This window comes from Chiloscyllium punctatum, chromosome 23 (genome assembly GCF_047496795.1).
Source record: "Chiloscyllium punctatum isolate Juve2018m chromosome 23, sChiPun1.3, whole genome shotgun sequence".
In the NCBI taxonomy this organism is placed as follows: Eukaryota; Metazoa; Chordata; class Chondrichthyes; order Orectolobiformes; family Hemiscylliidae; genus Chiloscyllium; species Chiloscyllium punctatum.
In genome coordinates this window covers 48,164,225-48,187,652 of record NC_092761.1, presented here as the reverse complement: position 1 = coordinate 48,187,652, position 23,428 = coordinate 48,164,225, and the positions used below count along the sequence as shown (strand labels likewise).

Below are 23,428 nucleotides of genomic sequence, written 5' to 3'. Positions count from 1 at the left end.
CCTGTCTCTTTCTCACCGTCTCATTATCGCTCTCAATTTTTCTCTCACTCTCTCTTTCTTCTTTCTCTCTCTCTCCCTCTTGCTGCACCCAGCTCTTTCTCTGTTGGTTTCTCTGTGTATTGATGTTGCTGTGTATTGTGTACAGTTAGTCTGCAAGCTAGACATAGATATCAGTTGACTGGCAGTAATGTCCACAACATAATTTATAAGATGTTTCCTGTTTTAAATAAATGAACATTAAATAAATGAGGGTTAATAAATCCTTTACAAACAATTGATCATGAGAAGATACTCATTATTATGCCAGGCAGAGCCAACTGTGTCTTCAGCAGCAAGGTGGGTCCTTGTGATGGTTTCTGCAGTGTCTTCAATAGCAAAGTCGATCCTTGAGGTGGTTTCTGCAGTGTCTTCAGCAGCACGGTGGTTTGGCCAGAGATTCAGCGAATTTGATGTCTGCTTTCTGCAGCAATGGAGAATGTGGTTCCTGAACCTTGGGGAACTCATGAGTCATGAATTGAATAAGGATGGACCTTGGCTTAACTTTCACTGTTTTTTAAATTAAACTCCAAGGACATAAATAATTATTCTATCGATGCCAGTGTAGTAGTTGGACTGGAACAGGGTGCAAGTTTGCAGAATTTTGTCAGGCCCATAGTCTTTGTATTGTCCAGTGGTGTCAACCATTTCTTAATATCAAGTGGAGTGTATCACACTGACAGGGAACTGCCATTATGATACTGGGGACCTCAGGAGACTAAGTGTCATCCAGTTGTCACTGTTGACTGAATGTTGCACATTTTTCAGTCTTACGTTTTGCATTGATGTGTGGGTCTTCTCCATAATTCAAGGTGGAATATTTGTGGAGCCCCCTCCTCTAGAGAGATGTTTAATTGCCCATCACCATTCAGAACCTGACTTGGCAGGACTGCAACCCTTAGATCTGATCTGTTGCGTATGGAATCACTTAGCTCTGTCAAATAGTTGTTGTTTATGTTCTTTGACACACAAATCATTGTGTCTTGATGCTTCACCAGGTAAACACCCCATTCTTAAGTATGCCTGGTGCTACTCCTGGCATGCCCTCCTACACTCTCCATTGACCCAGGGTTAATCCCCTGGCTTGATGTTAATACTAGAATGGGGGATATTCTGGGCCACTTGAGGTGGGAGATTGTATTGGATTATAATTCTGCTTTGATAACCCACAGCACATCATGGAAACGAGGTGCTGGATCAGTTCAAATTTTGGCACACCATCCTTGATGCTGGTGAGGAGGGTTTTGCCATTCCTGATTCCAGATTGGTGCCTGGTGGTCCGCCTGCTTCTTTTTCTTTTCTGAGATGTTTTTATGTTTTGAAACAACTGCGAGGTCACTGCAGAGGAGGGTTATGAATCATTGACATTGCTGTGCATTTGAACTTGCATATATTCCAATAGATTTCCTTCCCTAAAAGACATTATTGAGCCAGAGGGTTTTTTATGGTGGTAACAAATGTTAAACAATAAAAGAGAGAGATGCAGAAGTAGACTATTCAGCCCATTGTTATTTGGTAATCATTGGGCGTTTAATTCCATATTTCATTTGGAATTCACATTTCGCCATCTTTCACCAAGTTAGGTCATTTTATTCCAGTTCTACTGTTCTGGAGGCTGCTATCAACCGCACTTTTGTTTGAGGTCGTTTCTGTCTGAATGAACTGAAGTTCCCACATAATGATAACATATTGTGAAGCCTTACCACAGACGCTTTAACCAAAATCTGGAAAATTATTCATCAGCTTCTAACCATCTCTGACAGCAAGAAAAAATGCAGCATTTGGAAAGAATGCTTAGAATTAACAACAAGGTTGAGCAATGTCATTTTATCTTTATTATTGTTCAACCATGTTGTCAGCACGCACCTCTCAACCCCCTCTCCCTGTTTCTCTCTCAGTTTGGCTGAAATCTAATCCCTGTGTATTCTGTGTCTTCGCCCTTGTCCATTGACCCATTACCACTGAGCAGCTTTGTTGGCATAGAGAAGGTCCTCAGTTCTGTCAGAGTGTCCAGCATCTCCTCCCTGGGAGCTGGTGTCTCCCCTTCTCTGGTTGTGTCCCTGGTTGTATTCTGAGGGTCAGTAATCACCATGTTCTGTGAACCCTGCAGAGAAATGGAAACAGAAAATGTTCTCAAGTGGCAACTCCCTCAGCACTGACCATCTGACTGTGCAGCACTCCTCAACACTGATCCCCCCAAACTGTCAATTTGTGGAGTTGGTTATTAAATAGATGATCTTTTGAACCAGAGAACGGGAAGTTGAGAGTGCTGCCCACTGGGCCATTAGATTAGATTAGATTCTCTACAGTGTGGAAACAGGCCCTTCTGCCCAACAAGTCCACACCGCCCCTCTGAAGAGAGACCCACCCAGACACATTCTCCTATCCTATATTTACCCCTGACTAATGCACCTAACACTGTGGGCAATTTAGCATGGCCAATTCACCTGACCGGCACATCTTTGGATTGTGGGAGGAAACCGGAGCACCCAGAGGAAATCCATGCAGACACGGGGAGAATGTGCAATCTCCACACATTGCTTAGTCCACTGTCAGAAATGCCTGGGTAATCTGTCTGGGAACCTGGGACACATGTTGCCTATTGAACGTTGTTGGGTGCACACCACCCTCACATCTTTCTCATTGAAATGTGTCGATTCTGGTCCTTGCCTCTATGTACAGTCCCATTACTGCTCAGCAGCTTTGAGAAGCTAATGTTAGTCGAGAGCATTCTTGAGTTTGATGGTTTCAACATGTTGTTCTGTTGTTTATCTCGTGAAATTGATGGTTTAGGGATGTGTGTAAACAGTTTCTGTACCTGCTGTTTCACAGCGAATCGATTGTAGATCACTGTGATGTCACCGGCCTTTGAAACTGTCTCCTCAGTCGCTGTCTTTCTGCTGCAATAACACAATATCACAGTGTGGTTATTATATATCAGAGAGTCAGTGCAGCACAGATGCAGTTACGTATTTGCAAGCTCCTATTGAAGGTGCTTTCATGCCCCAACAGGCAGCCTGTTCCTGATCACACCAACTCATAGCTATTCATCTGGACACACCACAATGAATGGCCTACCCTGGATCACTGGGACATGGGGATCACTGAGAGACGAAGTGTCTGGTGCCTCACCCCCAAGGGCACAGTCACCTTCTGAAGAAAAGAAAGTGGAAGTAAATATTCAGAGAGAAATTAAATGAATACTTACTTTCGCACACACAGGAAGATTAAGATGCCAGCCAGGAAAACACTTGGCAGGACTCCAGCCATGATCAATCCCACTGTCCATTTGTTGAAGTCTTTACCTGTCAAAATAACCATGAATTACTGGGCTGTAGTTTTGGGATGTTGCTCTGATGTATCTTGAGAAGTGGGCGGCACGGTGGCACAGTGGTTAGCACTGCCGCCTCACAGCGCCTGAGACCCGGGTTCAATTCCCGCCTCAGGCGACTGACTGTGTGGAGTTTGCACGTTCTCCCCGTGTCTGCGTGGGTTTCCTCCCACAGTCCAAAGATGTGCAGGCCAGGTGAATTGGCCATTCTAAATTGCCCATAGTGTTAGGTAAGGGGTAATTGTAGATGTAGATGTAGGGGTATGGGTGGGTTACGCTTCGGCGTGGCGGTGTGGACTTGTTGGACCGAAGGGCCTGTTTCCACACTGTAAGTAATCTAATCTAACCTAAAAAAGTGGAACATTCCATTTTAAAATATTTATTCTTGAATAATGTCACTGTTTATTGGTCCTTGTTAAGGTTGGGGTGGGGTAGGGGGGTTGTTCCTGACCAATTTTGGTTTGACTCGAACCGAGAGAGTCATTTGGAGAGATAACAACATTCGAGTGTGAGATTGGAGTCAACTGTACAGACTGACCAGGATTAAACAGTAAGTTTCCTTCGCTGATGGGGCATTAGTGACACACCTTGTAATCCTTGTCTTTGTTGAAACAAAGCTCATTCAATAATTAATTATCACCTCATGATCACATTGCTATTTCTGGGATCTTGCTGTGCACAAATCGGCAGTCGCACATCCCACATTCAAGGAATTGCCATACTTATAAAGTACAGCACTGGCTTTAAACATATTCTATCACAATCTGAGTAACATATTTGTGCAAGTCTTCCTTCTGAATATAATCCATGTATCATTTCTATGTACATTGGCTTGGATATTCTGATGGGCAGTTAATTCTTGGAACACCACAGACTAGAGTTGTGTGTCAGGATTCTGCAGAATCCTCAAGCAGCAGCCTGCATGAGAACTGTCCAGGAAATTGGAGATTCCGATCGGCAAGTCCCCTGCGTCTGGAACGCTTCTGAGGTTTCAGAAGGTGCTCAGAGCTGCCCAGGAAATGTCAGACCATTCAAACCCTCGCCTAACTTGGAGGACAATAAAATGGATCCCCCAAGCTCCAACTGACTATACAGCCCTCAGTGTCAAATCATCCAAACACTTACATCCTGTGGACATCTGCAATCACTCCACCTCTGACCAGGCACCACAACCCAATGACAGTCTGTCCCTTATCCCCATCAAACAGACAGCCCCACTCCACCCAACTAGACATGTCCCAACTCAAAACAATTCACCTCCTTCCCATCACTGGCCTGAACCACTGTGATCAGTCACACTGCCCAACCTGCCGAGGGCCTGAATTCCACCCCCCACCCCCAATTCCAACCACCCTGCTACAGGGCCTGAAGACCTGACAGCCAGCTCTGCTTACAGGCTGAAACACCCTTCCCCTGATAGTTCTGACACACTCACGTACTGGCCCCAAGGCTCATCACTGGCCCTAATAGACCCACATTCCCCCATCAGCATTGGAGTGGAGACATTCACCTGAGACACCTACCCCACCTAACACCACATCTCCTGCTTCAACACAACCCTCTGTTGTGTTGTCTCTGCTTATTTTCAATGAGAGTTGTTTAATGGTGTGAGGAGGGTGTTGGAGATAAATCAAGATTTCCTTCTCTTCCCCCACCCTACCCCACCTCCCCCATTTATGTGAAGAAAATGCTTCCTGACATTCAGCTTCTCACCAACAAATAGCCTGACTCAAATTGTATCCAGTGCTGCCTTTGTCACATGAGGATGTGCTGGTCAAAATGGTTGGTTGGAAAGTGCATCTGAAAGGAAGTAGAGAGACACAGAGGCAGAGAGGGTGAGGGAGAGCATTCTAGAGTTGAGGGTAAAACCAGCCAAGGAGAGATTGATCCCGAGCGATACGCTCACCTTGGACCCAGAGATACAGCTTGAACATGGCTGCCCCATGTGGGTTTCGAACCAAGCAGGATGCCATCACTTGCTGTTTATCTGGGTGCCCTGTCAGGGCCAGAGAGCCCATCACCAGATGCCCCACTCTGAGCTGCTGCGATACAAAGTCTCCATGAGTTTGGTTCCCGCTGAGGTTGAAATGGGGCAGGTGCCAGGTGAGGTCTCCAGGAGGGTTGGAGTTGGCCGCACAGATGCAAGTAATCCCCTCTGCCCTCCGAGCACATTCTAGCTCTCGGGAAAACACTGGACCATCTGAGGAGGGATTGACAGCAAGTATTCATAATAGCAGAGTTACCACCTCAACACTGAAACCTTTGTAAGGGCCATGTTTTGCTCCCAACTTGAGTATCTCAATACTCTCCATGCTGGTCCCCCATGTCCCACATCCAAAACTCTGGTGCTCCTGTGTATTCACCTGCAGTAATTACACTGCATCATACGTCAATCAGTCTAGGAACACCACTTCCTCCAGCCCCTACACCCCCCCCTCCCTATCTCTGTAATCTCCCCCAGCCCCTATGCCCCCTCTCTATCTCTGTAATCTCCCCCAGCCTCTACGCCCCCTCCCTATCTCTGTAATCTCCCCCAGCCCCTACGCCCCCTCTCTATCTCTGTAATCTCCCCCAGCCTCTACGCCCCCTCCCTATCTCTGTAATCTCCCCCAGCCCCTACGCCCCCTCTCTATCTCTGTAATCTCCCCCAGCCTCTACACTCCCTCCCTATCTCTGTAATCTCCTCCAGCCCCTACATCCCCTCCCTATCTCTGTAATCTCCCCCAGCCCCTACGCCCCCTCTCTATCTCTGTAATCTCCCCCAGCCTCTACACTCCCTCCCTATCTCTGTAATCTCCTCCAGCCCCTACATCCCCTCCCTATCTCTGTAATCTCTCCCAGCCCCTATGCCCCCTCCCTATCTCTGTAATCTCCTCCAGCCCCTACACCCCCCTTTATCTCTATAACCTCCTCCAGCCCCTACATCCCCTCCTTGTTTGTGTAACTTCCTGCAACCTTTAAATCCCTCTATCTGTAACCTCCTCCAAGCCCTACATCGCTTCCTTTCTCCATAATTTCTTCCAGCCCCTACACCATTCCCTCCAGCCCCTGACACTCCTCCCTCTCTCTAAATTCCTTCAGCCCCTACGTACCCTCCTTATCTCTGTAACCCCTACAGGCCCTATATCCCTCCGTATTTCTGTAACCCCCTCCAGATCCATTCCACCCCCCCTGCCCCCCCAGCCAAGGTGATTACCACCTCAACACTGAAACCTTTGTAAGGGCCGTGCTTTGCTCAATACTCTCCATGCTGGTCCCCCATGTCTCCTCCAATTCTGGCCTATTGAACATACCCTCGTTTCTATCCTTTCACCACTGGTGGCCATTTCTTCAGCCGCTTGGAACTCTAAGCTCTGAAATTTTCTCTCTACCCCTCCATGTCTCTCCTCCTGAAAGATGGTCCTGAGCAGCCAAGCTATTGGTCACCTAACTGAGTATGAGTCTCTATTTCAGTGAAGCATAAATTACAACAGCGAGGAGGTGATGCTGTTTATTCTAAATTACAGTCAATAAGCTGTCCCAGAAAGATCGTCCCTATGTTTTAAGAAGTGACAGAGTAAAATGATTACATTCCACATTCAGGTGGGTCATGTTAGAGCTGCTGTTACCCAGTGGGTTTGTCACTGTGCAGTAGAAACCTGCATCATTCCTCCGTGTTACTGGAGTGAAGGAGAGAATCTGGCTGCTTGTGTTTAACTGGATGCTGGTGTTTCCCTCAATCCTGAACCAGGTGTAATGAGATATTGGAGGGACACTTTCACTGGAACAGGTTAATGTGACGTTGTGTCCCTCTGTGATCCCACCTGAGGCTCCGCTGATGGACACTGCGGTCTCCCGTGGGGTATCTAGAACAAGAGCAGAGGAAAATCAGCAAGTGATCCCATGGCTTACAACCCTCGGAGATCTCTACACTTCTCCAGTTCCATCCTCTTTCCTGATGTCCTCAACCTTCAACTACCTGGGGGCCTAAGCTCTGGAATTCTCTTTCTCATTTTTCACCTCCTTCAGACAAAACGTGATTCTGAGCCAAACAGGGAGATCTTCGATTACTAATGTTCAAAAGGGTTTAATTTAAAAAGTGTCTTAAAAGAGGAAAGCGTGTGGAAGTGCATGTTCTGTGTTCATTCACAACCTGTCATAGACACTGTAAATCTGACAGTTTCTTTGGGATATTAATTTGTTTGTAGAGATGTCGCTGTGGAATCTCTGGTGTGCAGATTATACCACACACAGAAACAGAACAAAGGAGGAAGTCGAGAGTCTGACAGACCCAGACAAAAGACACGGGGAGATATTTAGACCGAACATGAATGAGACAACGGCCAACATAATGGCTCCAAGTTGTGATGGGGATATCAAGATTGGTGTGCCGAGGTAGGGAGCTTAGACAAATTCCAGTATCTGGGTTAATGATAAAGATCAAAGTTACTGCTGGACTGAAATGTGGCTTAGAAAAACCACAGTAAGCATCATGATCAGTGACTTCAGTCTCAACATCTGAAAACATCAGCCTGAAGCTGAGATAACATTGGGTGCAGTCACTATACTTGGTAGATGTGAGAGTTAGACTCTGAAGAAGGTGGATGAGAGGACGGTAACAGCTTCTGAAAAATGTGTGTAACCAAGAAAGCACAGATTCAGCTGATGGAGAGCAAAAGTAGTGTTTAGTCCAGTTAGAGTGAGACAGACAGATAAGTGTGGACACAGAAATGAAGAACTGCCTTTGTCCCAGCAACAATTGAAGAGAAATTGGGGGTAAAAGCAGAAAAAGGATGAAGAAAAATCAGACAAGAGGATAACATTGGAGCTATGGAATGGGCGGGGGGTTAGGGGGGTTTGAAGAAATCCAGAGAAGAAACAAAACAATGCCAACGAACCCCATAAATGTACTGTAACATTGAATAAATATAACAGGAGTCTCACATTGCACAGTGATGGTTATGGAGCTCTCCACTGCTCCATGTTCATTCTCTGCCACACACTGATAGTCTCCGGTCTCCCTGGGTGTAACGTGAGGAATCTCCAACCACAGCTCATTGTTGGAACGTGTCTTGTTCATTGTGACATTAAGATGTCTCCACGTCAGATTAGATATTGGGAAGCTCTTGACAGAGCAGATTATGACTGCAGAATTCCCCTCAATTATATTGATGGATGAATCTTTAATCCCATCCAGGGAAGTAATTGAGAGATTCTGTGGAGCATCTGAAAACAAATAATGATCAGTTAACGTGTTGCCTGTGAAGCATTTTGAGAGACAATGAGAATGTGAGATCAATATATGTTCCTTTGACACCAAGCATTGAAACCAGGCAAACACTATAGTTCAGTACGAGAGGGTACAACAAACTCATTGGGTTAGTGATGAGGGAGAGCAACACTGAGGGTCAATATTAGGGGAAGGTAGCACTGTCTGTGGGTCAGTAATAAGGCCAGTCAGCACTGTCTGTGGATCAGTAATAAGGCCAGTCAGCACTGTCTGTGGGTCAGTACAGATGGAAGACAGCCACGCAAGAGAATTGTATTGAGGGATTGTTGACTGTCAGAGTTAGTGCTGAGGGTGTGCAGCCTTTCCATCAGGTAAATACTGTCCAGGGATAAACATACGACAGAGAACATAGAGAATTTCAGCACAGTACAGGCCCTTCAACCATTGATGTTGCACCGATCTGAGCAATCTGAAGCCCATCTAACCTACACTATTCCATTATGATCCATATGTTTATCCAATGACCATTTAAATGCCCTTAAAGGTGATGAGTCTACTCCTGTTGCATGCAGGGTATTCCATGCCCCTACTACTCTCTGAGTAAAGAAACTACCTCTGACATCTGTCCTATATCTATCACCCCTCAATTTAAAGCTATGTTCCCTCATCACCATCCAAGGAAAAAGTCTCTCACTGTCCATCCTAGCTAATCCTCTGATCTTATGTGTCTCTATTAAGCCATCTCTCAACCTTCTCTCTATCTCAAACACCTCAACCTTTCCTCATAAGACCTTCCCTCCATACCAAACAATGGCCTTGTAAATTTCCTCTGCACCTTTTCTAATGCATCCACATCTTTCCTATAATGCAGTGACCAGAACTGTATGCAATATTCCAAGTGCGGCCACACCAGCATTTTGTATAGCTGCAGTATGACCTCATGGCTCCAAAACTCAGTCTCTCTACCAATAAAAGCTAACAATCCATATGCAGTTGTAACAAACCTACCAACCTGGGTGACAACTTTCAGGGATCTGTGTACACAGACACTGAGACCTCTCTGCTCATCCACATTACCATTAGCCCGTACTCTGTATTCCTGTTACCCCTTCCAATATGAATCACCTCACACTTTTCCGCATTAAACTGCATTTGCTCCCTCTCAGCCCAGCACTGTAGCTTATCTATGTCTTTCTGTAACCTGCAACATCCTTTGGCACTATCCACAACTCCACCGACCTTCGTGTTACACACAAATTTACTAACCTATCCTTCTATGTTCTCATCCAGGTCATTTATAAAAATGATAAAAGGCCGTGGCCCCAAAACAGTCCTTTGCAGTACACCAGTAATAACTGGACTCCAGGATGAACATATCTCATCAACTACCACCCTCTGTCTTCTATCAACTAGCCAATTTCTGTTCCAAGCTGCCGAATCACCTTCAATCTCTTTCCTCCACATTTTCTGCAACAGCCTATTGTGGGGAACCTTATCAAACACCTTACTGAAATCCATATACACCACATGAACCACTTTACCCTCATCACTTTCTCCAATAACTCATTAAGGTTTGTGAGGCATGACCTACCCTTCACAAAATCATGTTGACTATCCCTAATCAATTTATTCCTTTCGAGATGCTTAAAAATGTCAATATTTATAACCCTTTACAACACTTTATCCACACTGAAGTAAGGCTCACTGGTCCGTAATTATCAGAGTTGTCTCTACTTCCCTTCTTGAACAAGGGGACAACGTTTGCTTTCCTCCAGTCTTCTGCCACTATTCCTGTAGACAATGATGACATAAAGATAAAAACCACCAGCTCCGCAATCTCCTCCCTGACTTCCCAGAGAATCCAAGGATAAATCCCATCTGGCACAGGGGACTCACCTATTAGATTTTTCCATTAGATTTATTAGATTCCCTACAGTGAGGAAACACGGCCTTCGGCCCAACCAGTCCACACCGACCCCCCGAAGAGTAACTCACCCAGACCCATTACCCTCTGAATAATGCATCGAACACTACAGGCAATTTAGCATGGCCAATTCACCTGACCTGCACATATTTGGACTGCGGGAGGAAACCGGAGCACCTGGAGGAAACCTACGCAGACACGGGGAGAATGGGCAAACTCCACACAGACTATTTTCACAATTTTCAGAATTGCCAATATCTCCTCCTTGTTAAACTCAATCCTGTCTGGTCTAGCAGCGACTGTTCACTTTGAAAACATTGTCTTTATCCAGTATGAGTACGGATGAAAACTATTCATTCAGTGCCTCACCTATCTCCTCAGACTCCACAACCAAATTCCCATGACTGCCCTTGATTGGACTGGTCATTCATTCATTTGTTCCTGAGATACCTACAGGAAGCATTAGGATTTTCCTCGATCCCATATGCCAACTTCTCATGTCCCCTCCCAGCACTTCTTAGTGCCCTCTTTAGGTCCTTCCTGGCTAACATGTAACTCCCAAGCACCCTAACTGAGTGCTGGGTCAGAATTATCCTGTCAAAGGCTTGGTTCTGAATGAGCATTGAATTGTAGGAAAATGCTAAATTCTCAGAGCAATACAGAATGAGGATGGTACTTTATTGAATGCTCAGCACGAAATGAATGCTGCACTGGCAGCAGGTTATCACAGTGAAACTGCTGCAGTGTCAGTGAGTTATCACGGAGAAACTTGCTCAGTGGCAGGTTAGGACAAATAAAGTCCGGCACTGTCGGCGTATTCTCACAGAGAAAGTGCTGGACTGTCAGTGGGTTACCACAGGGAAAGTGCTGCACTGTCAGTGGGTTATCACAGAGAAAGTGCTGCACTGTCAGCAGGTTATCACAGAGAAAGTGCTGCACTGTCAGCGGGTTATCACAGGGAAAGTGCTGCACTGTCAGTGGGTTATCACAGAGAAAGTACTGCACTGTCAGTGGGTTATCACAGGGAAAGTGCTGCACTGTCAGTGAGTTATCACATAGAAAGTGCTGCACTGTCAGTGGGTTATCACAGAGAAAGTGCTGCACTGTCAGTGAGTTATCACAGAGAAAGTGCTGCACTGTCAGCAGGTTATCACAGAGAAAGTGCTGCACTGTCGGTGGGTTACCACAGGGAAAGTGCTGCACTGTCAGTGGGTTATCACAGAGAAAGTGCTGCACTGTCAGCAGGTTATCACAGAGAAAGTGCTGCACTGTCAGCAGGTTATCACAGAGAAAGTGCTGCACTGTCGGTGGGTTATCACAGGGAAAGTGCTGCACTGTCAGTGGGTTATCACAGAGAAAGTACTGCACTGTCAGTGGGTTATCACAGGGAAAGTGCTGCACTGTCAGTGAGTTATCACATAGAAAGTGCTGCACTGTCAGTGGGTTATCACAGAGAAAGTGCTGCACTGTCAGTGAGTTATCACAGAGAAAGTGCTGCACTATAGGTGGGTTATCACAGAGAAAGTGCAGCACTGTCAGTGGGTTATCACAGAGAAAGTACTGCACTGTCAGAGGGTTATCACAGAGAAAGTATTGCACTGTCAGTGGGTTATCACAGGTAAAGTGCTGCACTGTCAGTGGGTTATCACAGAGAAAGTGCTGCACTGTCAGTGGGTTATCACAGAGAAAGTGCTGCACTGTCAGCAGGTTATCACAGAGAAAGTGCTGCACTATCAGCGGGTTATCACAGGGAAAGTGCTGCACTGTCGGTGGGTTATCACAGAGAAAGTGCTGCACTGTCAGCGGGTTATCACAGAGAAAGTGCTGCACTGTCGGTGTATTATCACGGAGAAAGTGCTGCACTGTCAGTGGGTTATCACAGGGAAAGTGCTGCACTGTCGGTGTGTTATCACAGGGAAAGTGCTGCACTGTCGGTGTGTTATCACAGGGAGTGTGCTGCACTGTCGGTGTGTTATCGCAGGGAAAGTGCTGCACTGTCGGTGTGTTATCACAGGGAGTGTGCTGCACTGTCGGTGTGTTATCGCAGGGAAAGTGCTGCACTGTCTTTGGGTTATCACAGAGAAAGTGCTGCACTGTCAGTGGGTTATCACAGGGAAAGTGCTGCACTGTCAGTGAGTTATCACAGAGAAAGTGCTGCACTGTCAGTGGGTTATCACAGAGAAAGTACTGCACTGTCAGAGGGTTATCACAGAGAAAGTACTGCACTGTCGGTGGGTTATCACAGAGAAAGTACTGCACTGTCGGTGGGTTATCACAGAGAAAGTGCTGCACTGTCAGTGGGTTATCCCAGGGAAAGTGCTGCACTGTCAGTGAGTTATCACAGAGAAAGTGCTGCACAGTCAGTGGGTTACCCCAGGGAAAGTGCTGCACTGTCAGCGGGTTATCACAGAGAAAGTGCTGCACTGTCAGCAGGTTATCACAGAGAAAGTACTGCACTGTCAGAGGGTTATCACAGAGAAAGTACTGCACTGTCGGTGGGTTATCACAGAGAAAGTGTTGCACTGTCAGTGAGTTATCACAGGGAAAGTGCTGCACTGTCAGTGAGTTATCACAGAGAAAGTGCTGCACTGTCAGTGGGTTATCACAGAGAAAGTACTGCACTGTTAGAGGGTTATCACAGAGAAAGTACTGCACTGTCGGTGGGTTATCACAGAGAAAGTGTTGCACTGTCAGTGAGTTATCACAGAGAAAGTGCTGCACTGTCAGTGAGTTATCACAGAGAAAGTGCTGCACTGTCGGTGGGTTATCACAGAGAAAGTGCTGCACTGTCAGTGGGTTATCACAGGGAAAGTGCTGCACTGACAGTGAGTTATCACAGAGAAAGTGCTGCACAGTCAGTGGGTTACCCCAGGGAAAGTGCTGCACTGTCAGCGGGTTATCACAGAGTAAGTGCTGCACTGTCAGTGAGTTATCACAGAGAAAGTGCTGCACTGCCAGTGGGTTATCTCAGAGAAAGTGCTGCACTGTCAGTGGGTTATGACAGAGAAAGCGCTGCACTGACAGTGGGTTATCACAGGGAAAGGGCTGCACTGTCAGTGGGTTATCACAGAGAAAGTGCCGCACTGTCGGTGGGTTTTCCTGGTGAAAGTGCTGCACTGTCGGTGGGTTATCACAGAGTAAGTGCTGCACTGTCAGTGGGTTATCACAGGGAAAGTGCTGCACTTTTAGTGGGTTATCACAGGGAAAGTGCTGCACTGTCAGTGAGTTATCACAGAGAAAGTACTGCACTGTCGGTGGGTTATCACAGAGAAAGTGCTGCACTGTCAGTGGGTTATCACAGAGAAAGTACTGCACTGTCAGAGGGTTATCACAGAGAAAGTACTGCACTGTCAGTGGGTTATCCCAGGGAAAGTGCTGCACTGTCAGTGAGTTATCACAGAGAAAGTGCTGCACTGTCAGTGAGTTATCACAGAGAAAGTGCTGCACTGACAGTGGGTTATCACAGAGAAAGTGCTGCACTGTCAGCAGGTTATCTCAGAGAAAGTGCTGCACTGTCAGTGGGTTATGACAGAGAAAGTGCTGCACTGACAGTGGGTTATCACAGGGAAAGTGCTGCACTGTCTTTGGGTTATTTCAGAGAAAGTGTTGCACTGTCGGTGGGTTATCCCGGTGAAAGTGCTGCACTGTCAGTGAGTTATCACAGAGAAAGTGCTGCACTGTCAGTGGGTTATCCCAGAGAAAGTGCTGCACTGTCAGTGAGTTATCACAGAGAAAGTGCTGCACAGTCAGTGGGTTACCCCAGGGAAAGTGCTGCACTGTCAGTGGGTTATCACAGAGAAAGTGCTGCACTGACAGTCGGTTATCACAGAGAAAGTGCTGCACTGTCGGCTGGTTTTCTCAGAGAAAGTGCTGCACTGTCAGTGGGTTATGACAGAGAAAGTGCTGCACTGACAGTGGGTTATCACAGGGAAAGTGCTGCACTGTCAGTGGGTTATCAGAGAAAGTGCTGCACTGTCGGTGGGTTATCCCGGTGAAAGTGCTGCACTGTCAGTGAGTTATCACAGAGAAAGTGCTGCACTGTCAGTGGGTTATCACAGGGAAAGTGCTGCACTGTCAGTGGGTTATCACAGAGAAAGTGCTGCACTGTCAGTGAGTTATCACAGAGAAAGTGCTGCACTGTCAGTGGGTTATCACAGAGAAAGTGCTGCACTGTCAGTGAGTTATCACAGAGAAAGTGCTGCACTGACAGTGGGTTATCACAGAGAAAGTGCTGCACTGTCAGTGAGTTATCACAGAGAAAGTGCTGCACTGTCAGTGGGTTATCACAGAGAAAGTGCTGCACTGTCGGTGGCTTATCACAGGGAAAGTGTTACACTGTCAGTGGGTTATCACAGAGAAAGTGCTGCACTGTCGGTGGGTTATCACAGAGAAAGTGCTGCACTCTCAGTGAGTTATCACAGAGAAAGTGCTGCACTGTCAGTGGGTTATCACAGAGAAAGTGCTGCACTTTCAGTGAGTTATCACAGAGAAAGTGCTGCACTGTCAGTGGGTTATCACAGAGAAAGTGCTGCACTTTCGGTGGGTTATCACAGAGAAAGTGCTGCTCTGTCAGTGGGTTATCACAGAGAAAGTACTGCACTGTCAGTGGGTTATCCCAGGGAAAGTGCTGCACTGTCAGTGAGTTATCACAGAGAAAGTGCTGCACTGTCAGTGGGTTATCACAGAGAAAGTGCTGCACTGTCAGTGAGTTATCACAGAGAAAGTGCTGCACGATAGGTGGGTTATCACAGAGAAAGTGCTGCACTGTCAGTGGGTTATCACAGAGAAAGTGCTGCACTGTCAGCAGGTTATCACAGAGAAAGTGCTGCACTGTCAGCGGGTTATCACAGGGAAAGTGCTACACTGTCGGTGGGTTATCACAGAGAAAGTGCTGCACTGTCAGCGGGTTATCACAGAGAAAGTGCTGCACTGTCGGTGTGTTATCACGGAGAAAGTGCTGCACTGTCAGTGGGTTATCACAGGGTAAGTGCTGCACTGTCGGTGTGTTATCACAGGGAAAGTGCTGCACTGTCGGTGATTTATCACAGGGAGTGTGCTGCACTGTCGGTGTGTTATCGCAGGGAAAGTGCTGCACTGTCGGTGTGTTATCACAGGGAGTGTGCTGCACTGTCGGTGTGTTATCGCAGGGAAAGTGCTGCACTGTCTTTGGGTTATCACAGAGAAAGTGCTGCACTGTCAGTGGGTTATCACAGGGAAAGTGCTGCACTGTCAGTGAGTTATCACAGAGAAAGTGCTGCACTGTCAGTGAGTTATCACAGAGAAAGTGCTGCACTGTCAGTGGGTTATCACAGAGAAAGTACTGCACTGTCAGAGGGTTATCACAGAGAAAGTACTGCACTGTCGGTGGGTTATCACAGAGAAAGTGCTGCACTGTCAGTGGGTTATCCCAGGGAAAGTGCTGCACTGTCAGTGAGTTATCACAGAGAAAGTGCTGCACAGTCAGTGGGTTACCCCAGGGTAAGTGCTGCACTGTCAGCGGGTTATCACAGAGAAAGTGCTGCACTGTCAGTGGGTTATCACAGAGAAAGTACTGCACTGTCAGAGGGTTATCACAGAGAAAGTACTGCACTGTCGGTGGGTTATCACAGAGAAAGTGTTGCACTGTCAGTGAGTTATCACAGGGAAAGTGCTGCACTGTCAGTGAGTTATCACAGAGAAAGTCCTGCACTGTCAGTGGGTTATCACAGAGAAAGTACTGCACTGTTAGAGGGTTATCACAGAGAAAGTACTGCACTGTCGGTGGGTTATCACAGAGAAAGTGTTGCACTGTCAGTGAGTTATCACAGAGAAAGTGCTGCACTGTCAGTGAGTTATCACAGAGAAAGTGCTGCACTGTCGGTGGGTTATCACAGAGAAAGTGCTGCACTGTCAGTGGGTTATCACAGGGAAAGTGCTGCACAGTCAGTGGGTTACCCCAGGGAAAGTGCTGCACTGTCAGTGGGTTATCACAGAGAAAGTGCTGCACTGTCAGTGAGTTATCACAGAGAAAGTGCTGCACTGCCAGTGGGTTATCTCAGAGAAAGTGCTGCACTGTCAGTGGGTTATGACAGAGAAAGTGCTGCACTGACAGTGGGTTATCACAGGGAAAGGGCTGCACTGTCAGTGGGTTATCACAGAGAAAGTGCTGCACTGTCGGTGGGTTTTCCTGGTGAAAGTGCTGCACTGTCGGTGGGTTATCACAGAGTAAGTGCTGCACTGTCAGTGTGTTATCACAGGGAAAGTGCTGCACTTTTAGTGGGTTATCACAGGGAAAGTGCTGCACTGTCAGTGAGTTATCACAGAGAAAGTGCTGCACTGTCAGTGGGTTATCACAGAGAAAGTGCTGCACTGTCAGTGAGTTATCACAGAGAAAGTGCTGCACTATAGGTGGGTTATCACAGAGAAAGTGCTGCACTGTCAGTGGGTTATCACAGAGAAAGTGCTGCACTGTCAGCAGGTGATCTCAGAGAAAGTGCCGCACTGTCAGTGTGTTATCACGGAGAAAGTGCTGCACTGTCAGTGAGTTATCACAGAGAAAGTACTGCACTGTCAGAGGGTTATCACAGAGAAAGTACTGCACTGTCGGTGGGTTATCACAGAGAAAGTGTTGCACTGTCAGTGGGTTATCACAGGGAAAGTGCTGCACTGTCAGCGGGTTATCACAGAGAAAGTGCTGCACTGTCAGTGAGTTATCACAGAGAAAGTGCTGCACTATAGGTGGGTTATCACAGAGAAAGTGCTGCACTGTCAGTGGGTTATCACAGAGAAAGTACTGCACTGTCGGTGGGTTATCACAGAGAAAGTGCTGCACTGTCAGTGGGTTATCCCAGGGAAAGTGCTGCACTGTCAGTGAGTTATCACAGAGAAACTGCTGCAAAGTCAGTGGGTTACCCCAGGGAAAGTGCTGCACTGTCAGCGGGTTATCACAGAGAAAGTGCTGCACTGTCAGTGGGTTATCACAGAGAAAGTACTGCACTGTCAGAGGGTTATCACAGAGAAAGTACTGCACTGTCGGTGGGTTATCACAGAGAAAGTGTTGCACTGTCAGTTAGTTATCACAGAGAAAGTGCTGCACTGTCAGTGAGTTATCACAGAGAAAGTGCTGCACTGTCAGTGGGTTATCACAGAGAAAGTACTGCACTTTCAGAGGGTAATCACAGAGAAAGTACTGCACTGTCGGTGGGTTATCACAGAGAAAGTGTTGCACTGTCAGTGAGTTATCACAGAGAAAGTGCTGCACTGTCAGTGAGTTATCACAGAGAAAGTGCTGCACTCTCGGTGGGTTATCACAGAGAAAGTGCTGCACTGTCAGTGGGTTATCACAGGGAAAGTGCTGCACTGTCAGTGAGTTATCACAGAGAAAGTGCTGCACAGTCAGTGGGTTACCCCAGGGAAAGTGCTGCACTGTCAGCGGGTTATCACAGAGAAGGTGCTGCACTGTCAGTGAGTTATCACACAGAAAGTGCTGGACTGTCAGTGGGTTATCACAGGGAAAGTGCTGCACTGTCAGTGGGTTATCACAGAGAAAGTGCTGCACTGTCGGTGGGTTATCCCGGTGAAAGTGCTGCACTGTCGGTGGGTTATCACAGAGAAAGTGCTGCACTGTCATTGAGTTATCACAGAGAAAGTGCTGCACTCTCAGTGGGTTATCACAGAGAAAGTGCTGCACTGTCAGTGAGTTATCACAGAGAAAGTGCTGCACTGTCAGTGGGTTATCACAGAGAAAGTGCTGCACTGTCAGTGAGTTATCACAGAGAAAGTGCTGCACAGTCAGTAAGTTACCCCAGGGTAAGTGCTGCACTGTCAGCGGGTTATCACAGAGAAAGTGCTGCACTGTCAGTGGGTTATCACAGAGAAAGTACTGCACTGTCAGAGGGTTATCACAGAGAAAGTACTGCACTGTCGGTGGGTTATCACAGAGAAAGTGTTGCACTGTCAGTGAGTTATCACAGGGAAAGTGCTGCACTGTCAGTGAGTTATCACAGAGAAAGTGCTGCACTGTCAGTGGGTTATCACAGAGAAAGTACTGCACTGTTAGAGGGTTATCACAGAGAAAGTACTGCACTGTCGGTGGGTTATCACAGAGAAAGTGTTGCACTGTCAGTGAGTTATCACAGAGAAAGTGCTGCACTGTCAGTGAGTTATCACAGAGAAAGTGCTGCACTGTCGGTGGGTTATCACAGAGAAAGTGCTGCACTGTCAGTGGGTTATCACAGGGAAAGTGCTGCCCTGTCAGTGAGTTATCACAGAGAAAGTACTGCACAGTCAGTGGGTTACCCCAGGGAAAGTGCTGCACTGTCAGTGGGTTATCACAGAGAAAGTGCTGCACTGTCAGTGAGTTATCACAGAGAAAGTGCTGCACTGCCAGTGGGTTATCTCAGAGAAAGTGCTGCACTGTCAGTGGGTTATGACAGAGAAAGTGCTGCACTGACAGTGGGTTATCACAGGGAAAGGGCTGCACTGTCAGTGGGTTATCACAGAGAAAGTGCTGCACTGTCGGTGGGTTTTCCTGGTGAAAGTGCTGCACTGTCGGTGGGTTATCACAGAGTAAGTGCTGCACTGTCAGTGTGTTATCACAGGGAAAGTGCTGCACTTTTAGTGGGTTATCACAGGGAAAGTGCTGCACTGTCAGTGAGTTATCACAGAGAAAGTGCTGCACTGTCAGTGGGTTATCACAGAGAAAGTGCTGCACTGTCAGTGAGTTATCACAGAGAAAGTGCTGCACTATAGGTGGGTTATCACAGAGAAAGTGCTGCACTGTCAGTGGGTTATCACAGAGAAAGTGCTGCACTGTCAGCAGGTGATCTCAGAGAAAGTGCCGCACTGTCAGTGTGTTATCACGGAGAAAGTGCTGCACTGTCAGTGAGTTATCACAGAGAAAGTACTGCACTGTCAGAGGGTTATCACAGAGAAAGTACTGCACTGTCGGTGGGTTATCACAGAGAAAGTGTTGCACTGTCAGTGGGTTATCACAGGGAAAGTGCTGCACTCTAAGTGAGTTATCACAGAGAAAGTGCTGCACTGTCAGTGAGTTATCACAGAGAAAGTGCTGCACTGTCAGTGGGTTATCACAGAGAAAGTGCTGCACTGTCAGTGAGTTATCATAGGGAAAGTACTGCACTGTCGGTGGGTTATCACAGAGAAAGTGCTGCACTGTCAGTGGGTTATCCCAGGGAAAGTGCTGCACTGTCAGTGAGTTATCACAGAGAAAGTGCTGCACTGTCAGTGGGTTATCACAGAGAAAGTGCTGCACTGTCAGTGAGTTATCACAGAGAAAGTGCTGCACTATAGGTGGGTTATCACAGAGAAAGTGCTGCACTGTCAGTGGGTTATCACAGAGAAAGTGCTGCACTGTCAGCAGGTGATCTCAGAGAAAGTGCCGCACTGTCAGTGTGTTATCACGGAGAAAGTGCTGCACTGTCAGTGAGTTATCACAGAGAAAGTACTGCACTGTCAGAGGGTTATCACAGAGAAAGTACTGCACTGTCGGTGGGTTATCACAGAGAAAGTGTTGCACTGTCAGTGAGTTATCACAGAGAAAGTGCTGCACTGTCAGTGGGTTATCACAGAGAAAGTGCTGCACTGTCAGCAGGTGATCTCAGAGAAAGTGCCGCACTGTCAGTGTGTTATCACGGAGAAAGTGCTGCACTGTCAGTGAGTTATCACAGAGAAAGTACTGCACTGTCAGAGGGTTATCACAGAGAAAGTGCTGCACTGTCGGTGTGTTATCACAGGGAAAGTGCTGCACTGTCGGTGATTTATCACAGGGAGTGTGCTGCACTGTCGGTGTGTTATCGCAGGGAAAGTGCTGCACTGTCGGTGTGTTATCACAGGGAGTGTGCTGCACTGTCGGTGTGTTATCGCAGGGAAAGTGCTGCACTGTCTTTGGGTTATCACAGAGAAAGTGCTGCACTGTCAGTGGGTTATCACAGGGAAAGTGCTGCACTGTCAGTGAGTTATCACAGAGAAAGTGCTGCACTGTCAGTGAGTTATCACAGAGAAAGTGCTGCACTGTCAGTGGGTTATCACAGAGAAAGTACTGCACTGTCAGAGGGTTATCACAGAGAAAGTACTGCACTGTCGGTGGGTTATCACAGAGAAAGTGCTGCACTGTCAGTGGGTTATCCCAGGGAAAGTGCTGCACTGTCAGTGAGTTATCACAGAGAAAGTGCTGCACAGTCAGTGGGTTACCCCAGGGTAAGTGCTGCACTGTCAGCGGGTTATCACAGAGAAAGTGCTGCACTGTCAGTGGGTTATCACAGAGAAAGTACTGCACTGTCAGAGGGTTATCACAGAGAAAGTACTGCACTGTCGGTGGGTTATCACAGAGAAAGTGTTGCACTGTCAGTGAGTTATCACAGGGAAAGTGCTGCACTGTCAGTGAGTTATCACAGAGAAAGTCCTGCACTGTCAGTGGGTTATCACAGAGAAAGTACTGCACTGTTAGAGGGTTATCACAGAGAAAGTACTGCACTGTCGGTGGGTTATCACAGAGAAAGTGTTGCACTGTCAGTGAGTTATCACAGAGAAAGTGCTGCACTGTCAGTGAGTTATCACAGAGAAAGTGCTGCACTGTCGGTGGGTTATCACAGAGAAAGTGCTGCACTGTCAGTGGGTTATCACAGGGAAAGTGCTGCACATTCAGTGGGTTACCCCAGGGAAAGTGCTGCACTGTCAGTGGGTTATCACAGAGAAAGTGCTGCACTGTCAGTGAGTTATCACAGAGAAAGTGCTGCACTGCCAGTGGGTTATCTCAGAGAAAGTGCTGCACTGTCAGTGGGTTATGACAGAGAAAGTGCTGCACTGACAGTGGGTTATCACAGGGAAAGGGCTGCACTGTCAGTGGGTTATCACAGAGAAAGTGCTGCACTGTCGGTGGGTTTTCCTGGTGAAATGCTGCACTGTCGGTGGGTTATCACAGAGTAAGTGCTGCACTGTCAGTGTGTTATCACAGGGAAAGTGCTGCACTTTTAGTGGGTTATCACAGGGAAAGTGCTGCACTGTCAGTGAGTTATCACAGAGAAAGTGCTGCACTGTCAGTGGGTTATCACAGAGAAAGTGCTGCACTGTCAGTGAGTTATCACAGAGAAAGTGCTGCACTATAGGTGGGTTATCACAGAGAAAGTGCTGCACTGTCAGTGGGTTATCACAGAGAAAGTGCTGCACTGTCAGCAGGTGATCTCAGAGAAAGTGCCGCACTGTCAGTGTGTTATCACGGAGAAAGTGCTGCACTGTCAGTGAGTTATCACAGAGAAAGTACTGCACTGTCAGAGGGTTATCACAGAGAAAGTACTGCACTGTCGGTGGGTTATCACAGAGAAAGTGTTGCACTGTCAGTGGGTTATCACAGGGAAAGTGCTGCACTGTCAGCGGGTTATCACAGAGAAAGTGCTGCACTGTCAGTGAGTTATCACAGAGAAAGTGCTGCACTATAGGTGGGTTATCACAGAGAAAGTGCTGCACTGTCAGTGGGTTATCACAGAGAAAGTACTGCACTGTCGGTGGGTTATCACAGAGAAAGTGCTGCACTGTCAGTGGGTTATCCCAGGGAAAGTGCTGCACTGTCAGTGAGTTATCACAGAGAAACTGCTGCAAAGTCAGTGGGTTACCCCAGGGAAAGTGCTGCACTGTCAGCGGGTTATCACAGAGAAAGTGCTGCACTGTCAGTGGGTTATCACAGAGAAAGTACTGCACTGTCAGAGGGTTATCACAGAGAAAGTACTGCACTGTCGGTGGGTTATCACAGAGAAAGTGTTGCACTGTCAGTTAGTTATCACAGAGAAAGTGCTGCACTGTCAGTGAGTTATCACAGAGAAAGTGCTGCACTGTCAGTGGGTTATCACAGAGAAAGTACTGCACTTTCAGAGGGTAATCACAGAGAAAGTACTGCACTGTCGGTGGGTTATCACAGAGAAAGTGTTGCACTGTCAGTGAGTTATCACAGAGAAAGTGCTGCACTGTCAGTGAGTTATCACAGAGAAAGTGCTGCACTCTCGGTGGGTTATCACAGAGAAAGTGCTGCACTGTCAGTGGGTTATCACAGGGAAAGTGCTGCACTGTCAGTGAGTTATCACAGAGAAAGTGCTGCACAGTCAGTGGGTTACCCCAGGGAAAGTGCTGCACTGTCAGCGGGTTATCACAGAGAAGGTGCTGCACTGTCAGTGAGTTATCACACAGAAAGTGCTGGACTGTCAGTGGGTTATCACAGGGAAAGTGCTGCACTGTCAGTGGGTTATCACAGAGAAAGTGCTGCACTGTCGGTGGGTTATCCCGGTGAAAGTGCTGCACTGTCGGTGGGTTATCACAGAGAAAGTGCTGCACTGTCATTGAGTTATCACAGAGAAAGTGCTGCACTCTCAGTGGGTTATCACAGAGAAAGTGCTGCACTGTCAGTGAGTTATCACAGAGAAAGTGCTGCACTGTCAGTGGGTTATCACAGAGAAAGTGCTGCACTGTCAGTGAGTTATCACAGAGAAAGTGCTGCACAGTCAGTAGGTTACCCCAGGGTAAGTGCTGCACTGTCGGCGGGTTATCACAGAGAAAGTGCTGCACTGTCAGTGGGTTATCACAGAGAAAGTACTGCACTGTCAGAGGGTTATCACAGAGAAAGTACTGCACTGTCGGTGGGTTATCACAGAGAAAGTGTTGCACTGTCAGTGAGTTATCACAGGGAAAGTGCTGCACTGTCAGTGAGTTATCACAGAGAAAGTGCTGCACTGTCAGTGGGTTATCACAGAGAAAGTACTGCACTGTTAGAGGGTTATCACAGAGAAAGTACTGCACTGTCGGTGGGTTATCACAGAGAAAGTGTTGCACTGTCAGTGAGTTATCACAGAGAAAGTGCTGCACTGTCAGTGAGTTATCACAGAGAAAGTGCTGCACTGTCGGTGGGTTATCACAGAGAAAGTGCTGCACTGTCAGTGGGTTA

General features: G+C 47.2%; 1 protein-coding gene across 1 annotated transcript in view; it reads right to left on the bottom strand.

Moving 5' to 3' along the window:
• Nucleotides 1-1,930: 1,930 nt before the first annotated feature.
• LOC140493952 (myelin-associated glycoprotein-like) overlaps nt 1,931-23,428 on the bottom strand; it is a 352,310-nt gene continuing 330,812 nt past the window's right edge. The window contains 8 exon segments of the mRNA XM_072592903.1: nt 1,931-2,009; nt 2,011-2,086; nt 2,089-2,140; nt 2,855-2,936; nt 3,245-3,341; nt 5,274-5,567; nt 6,937-7,212; nt 8,291-8,572. Of these exon segments, the coding sequence (XP_072449004.1) occupies nt 1,931-2,009; nt 2,011-2,086; nt 2,089-2,140; nt 2,855-2,936; nt 3,245-3,341; nt 5,274-5,567; nt 6,937-7,212; nt 8,291-8,572 (1,238 nt within the window).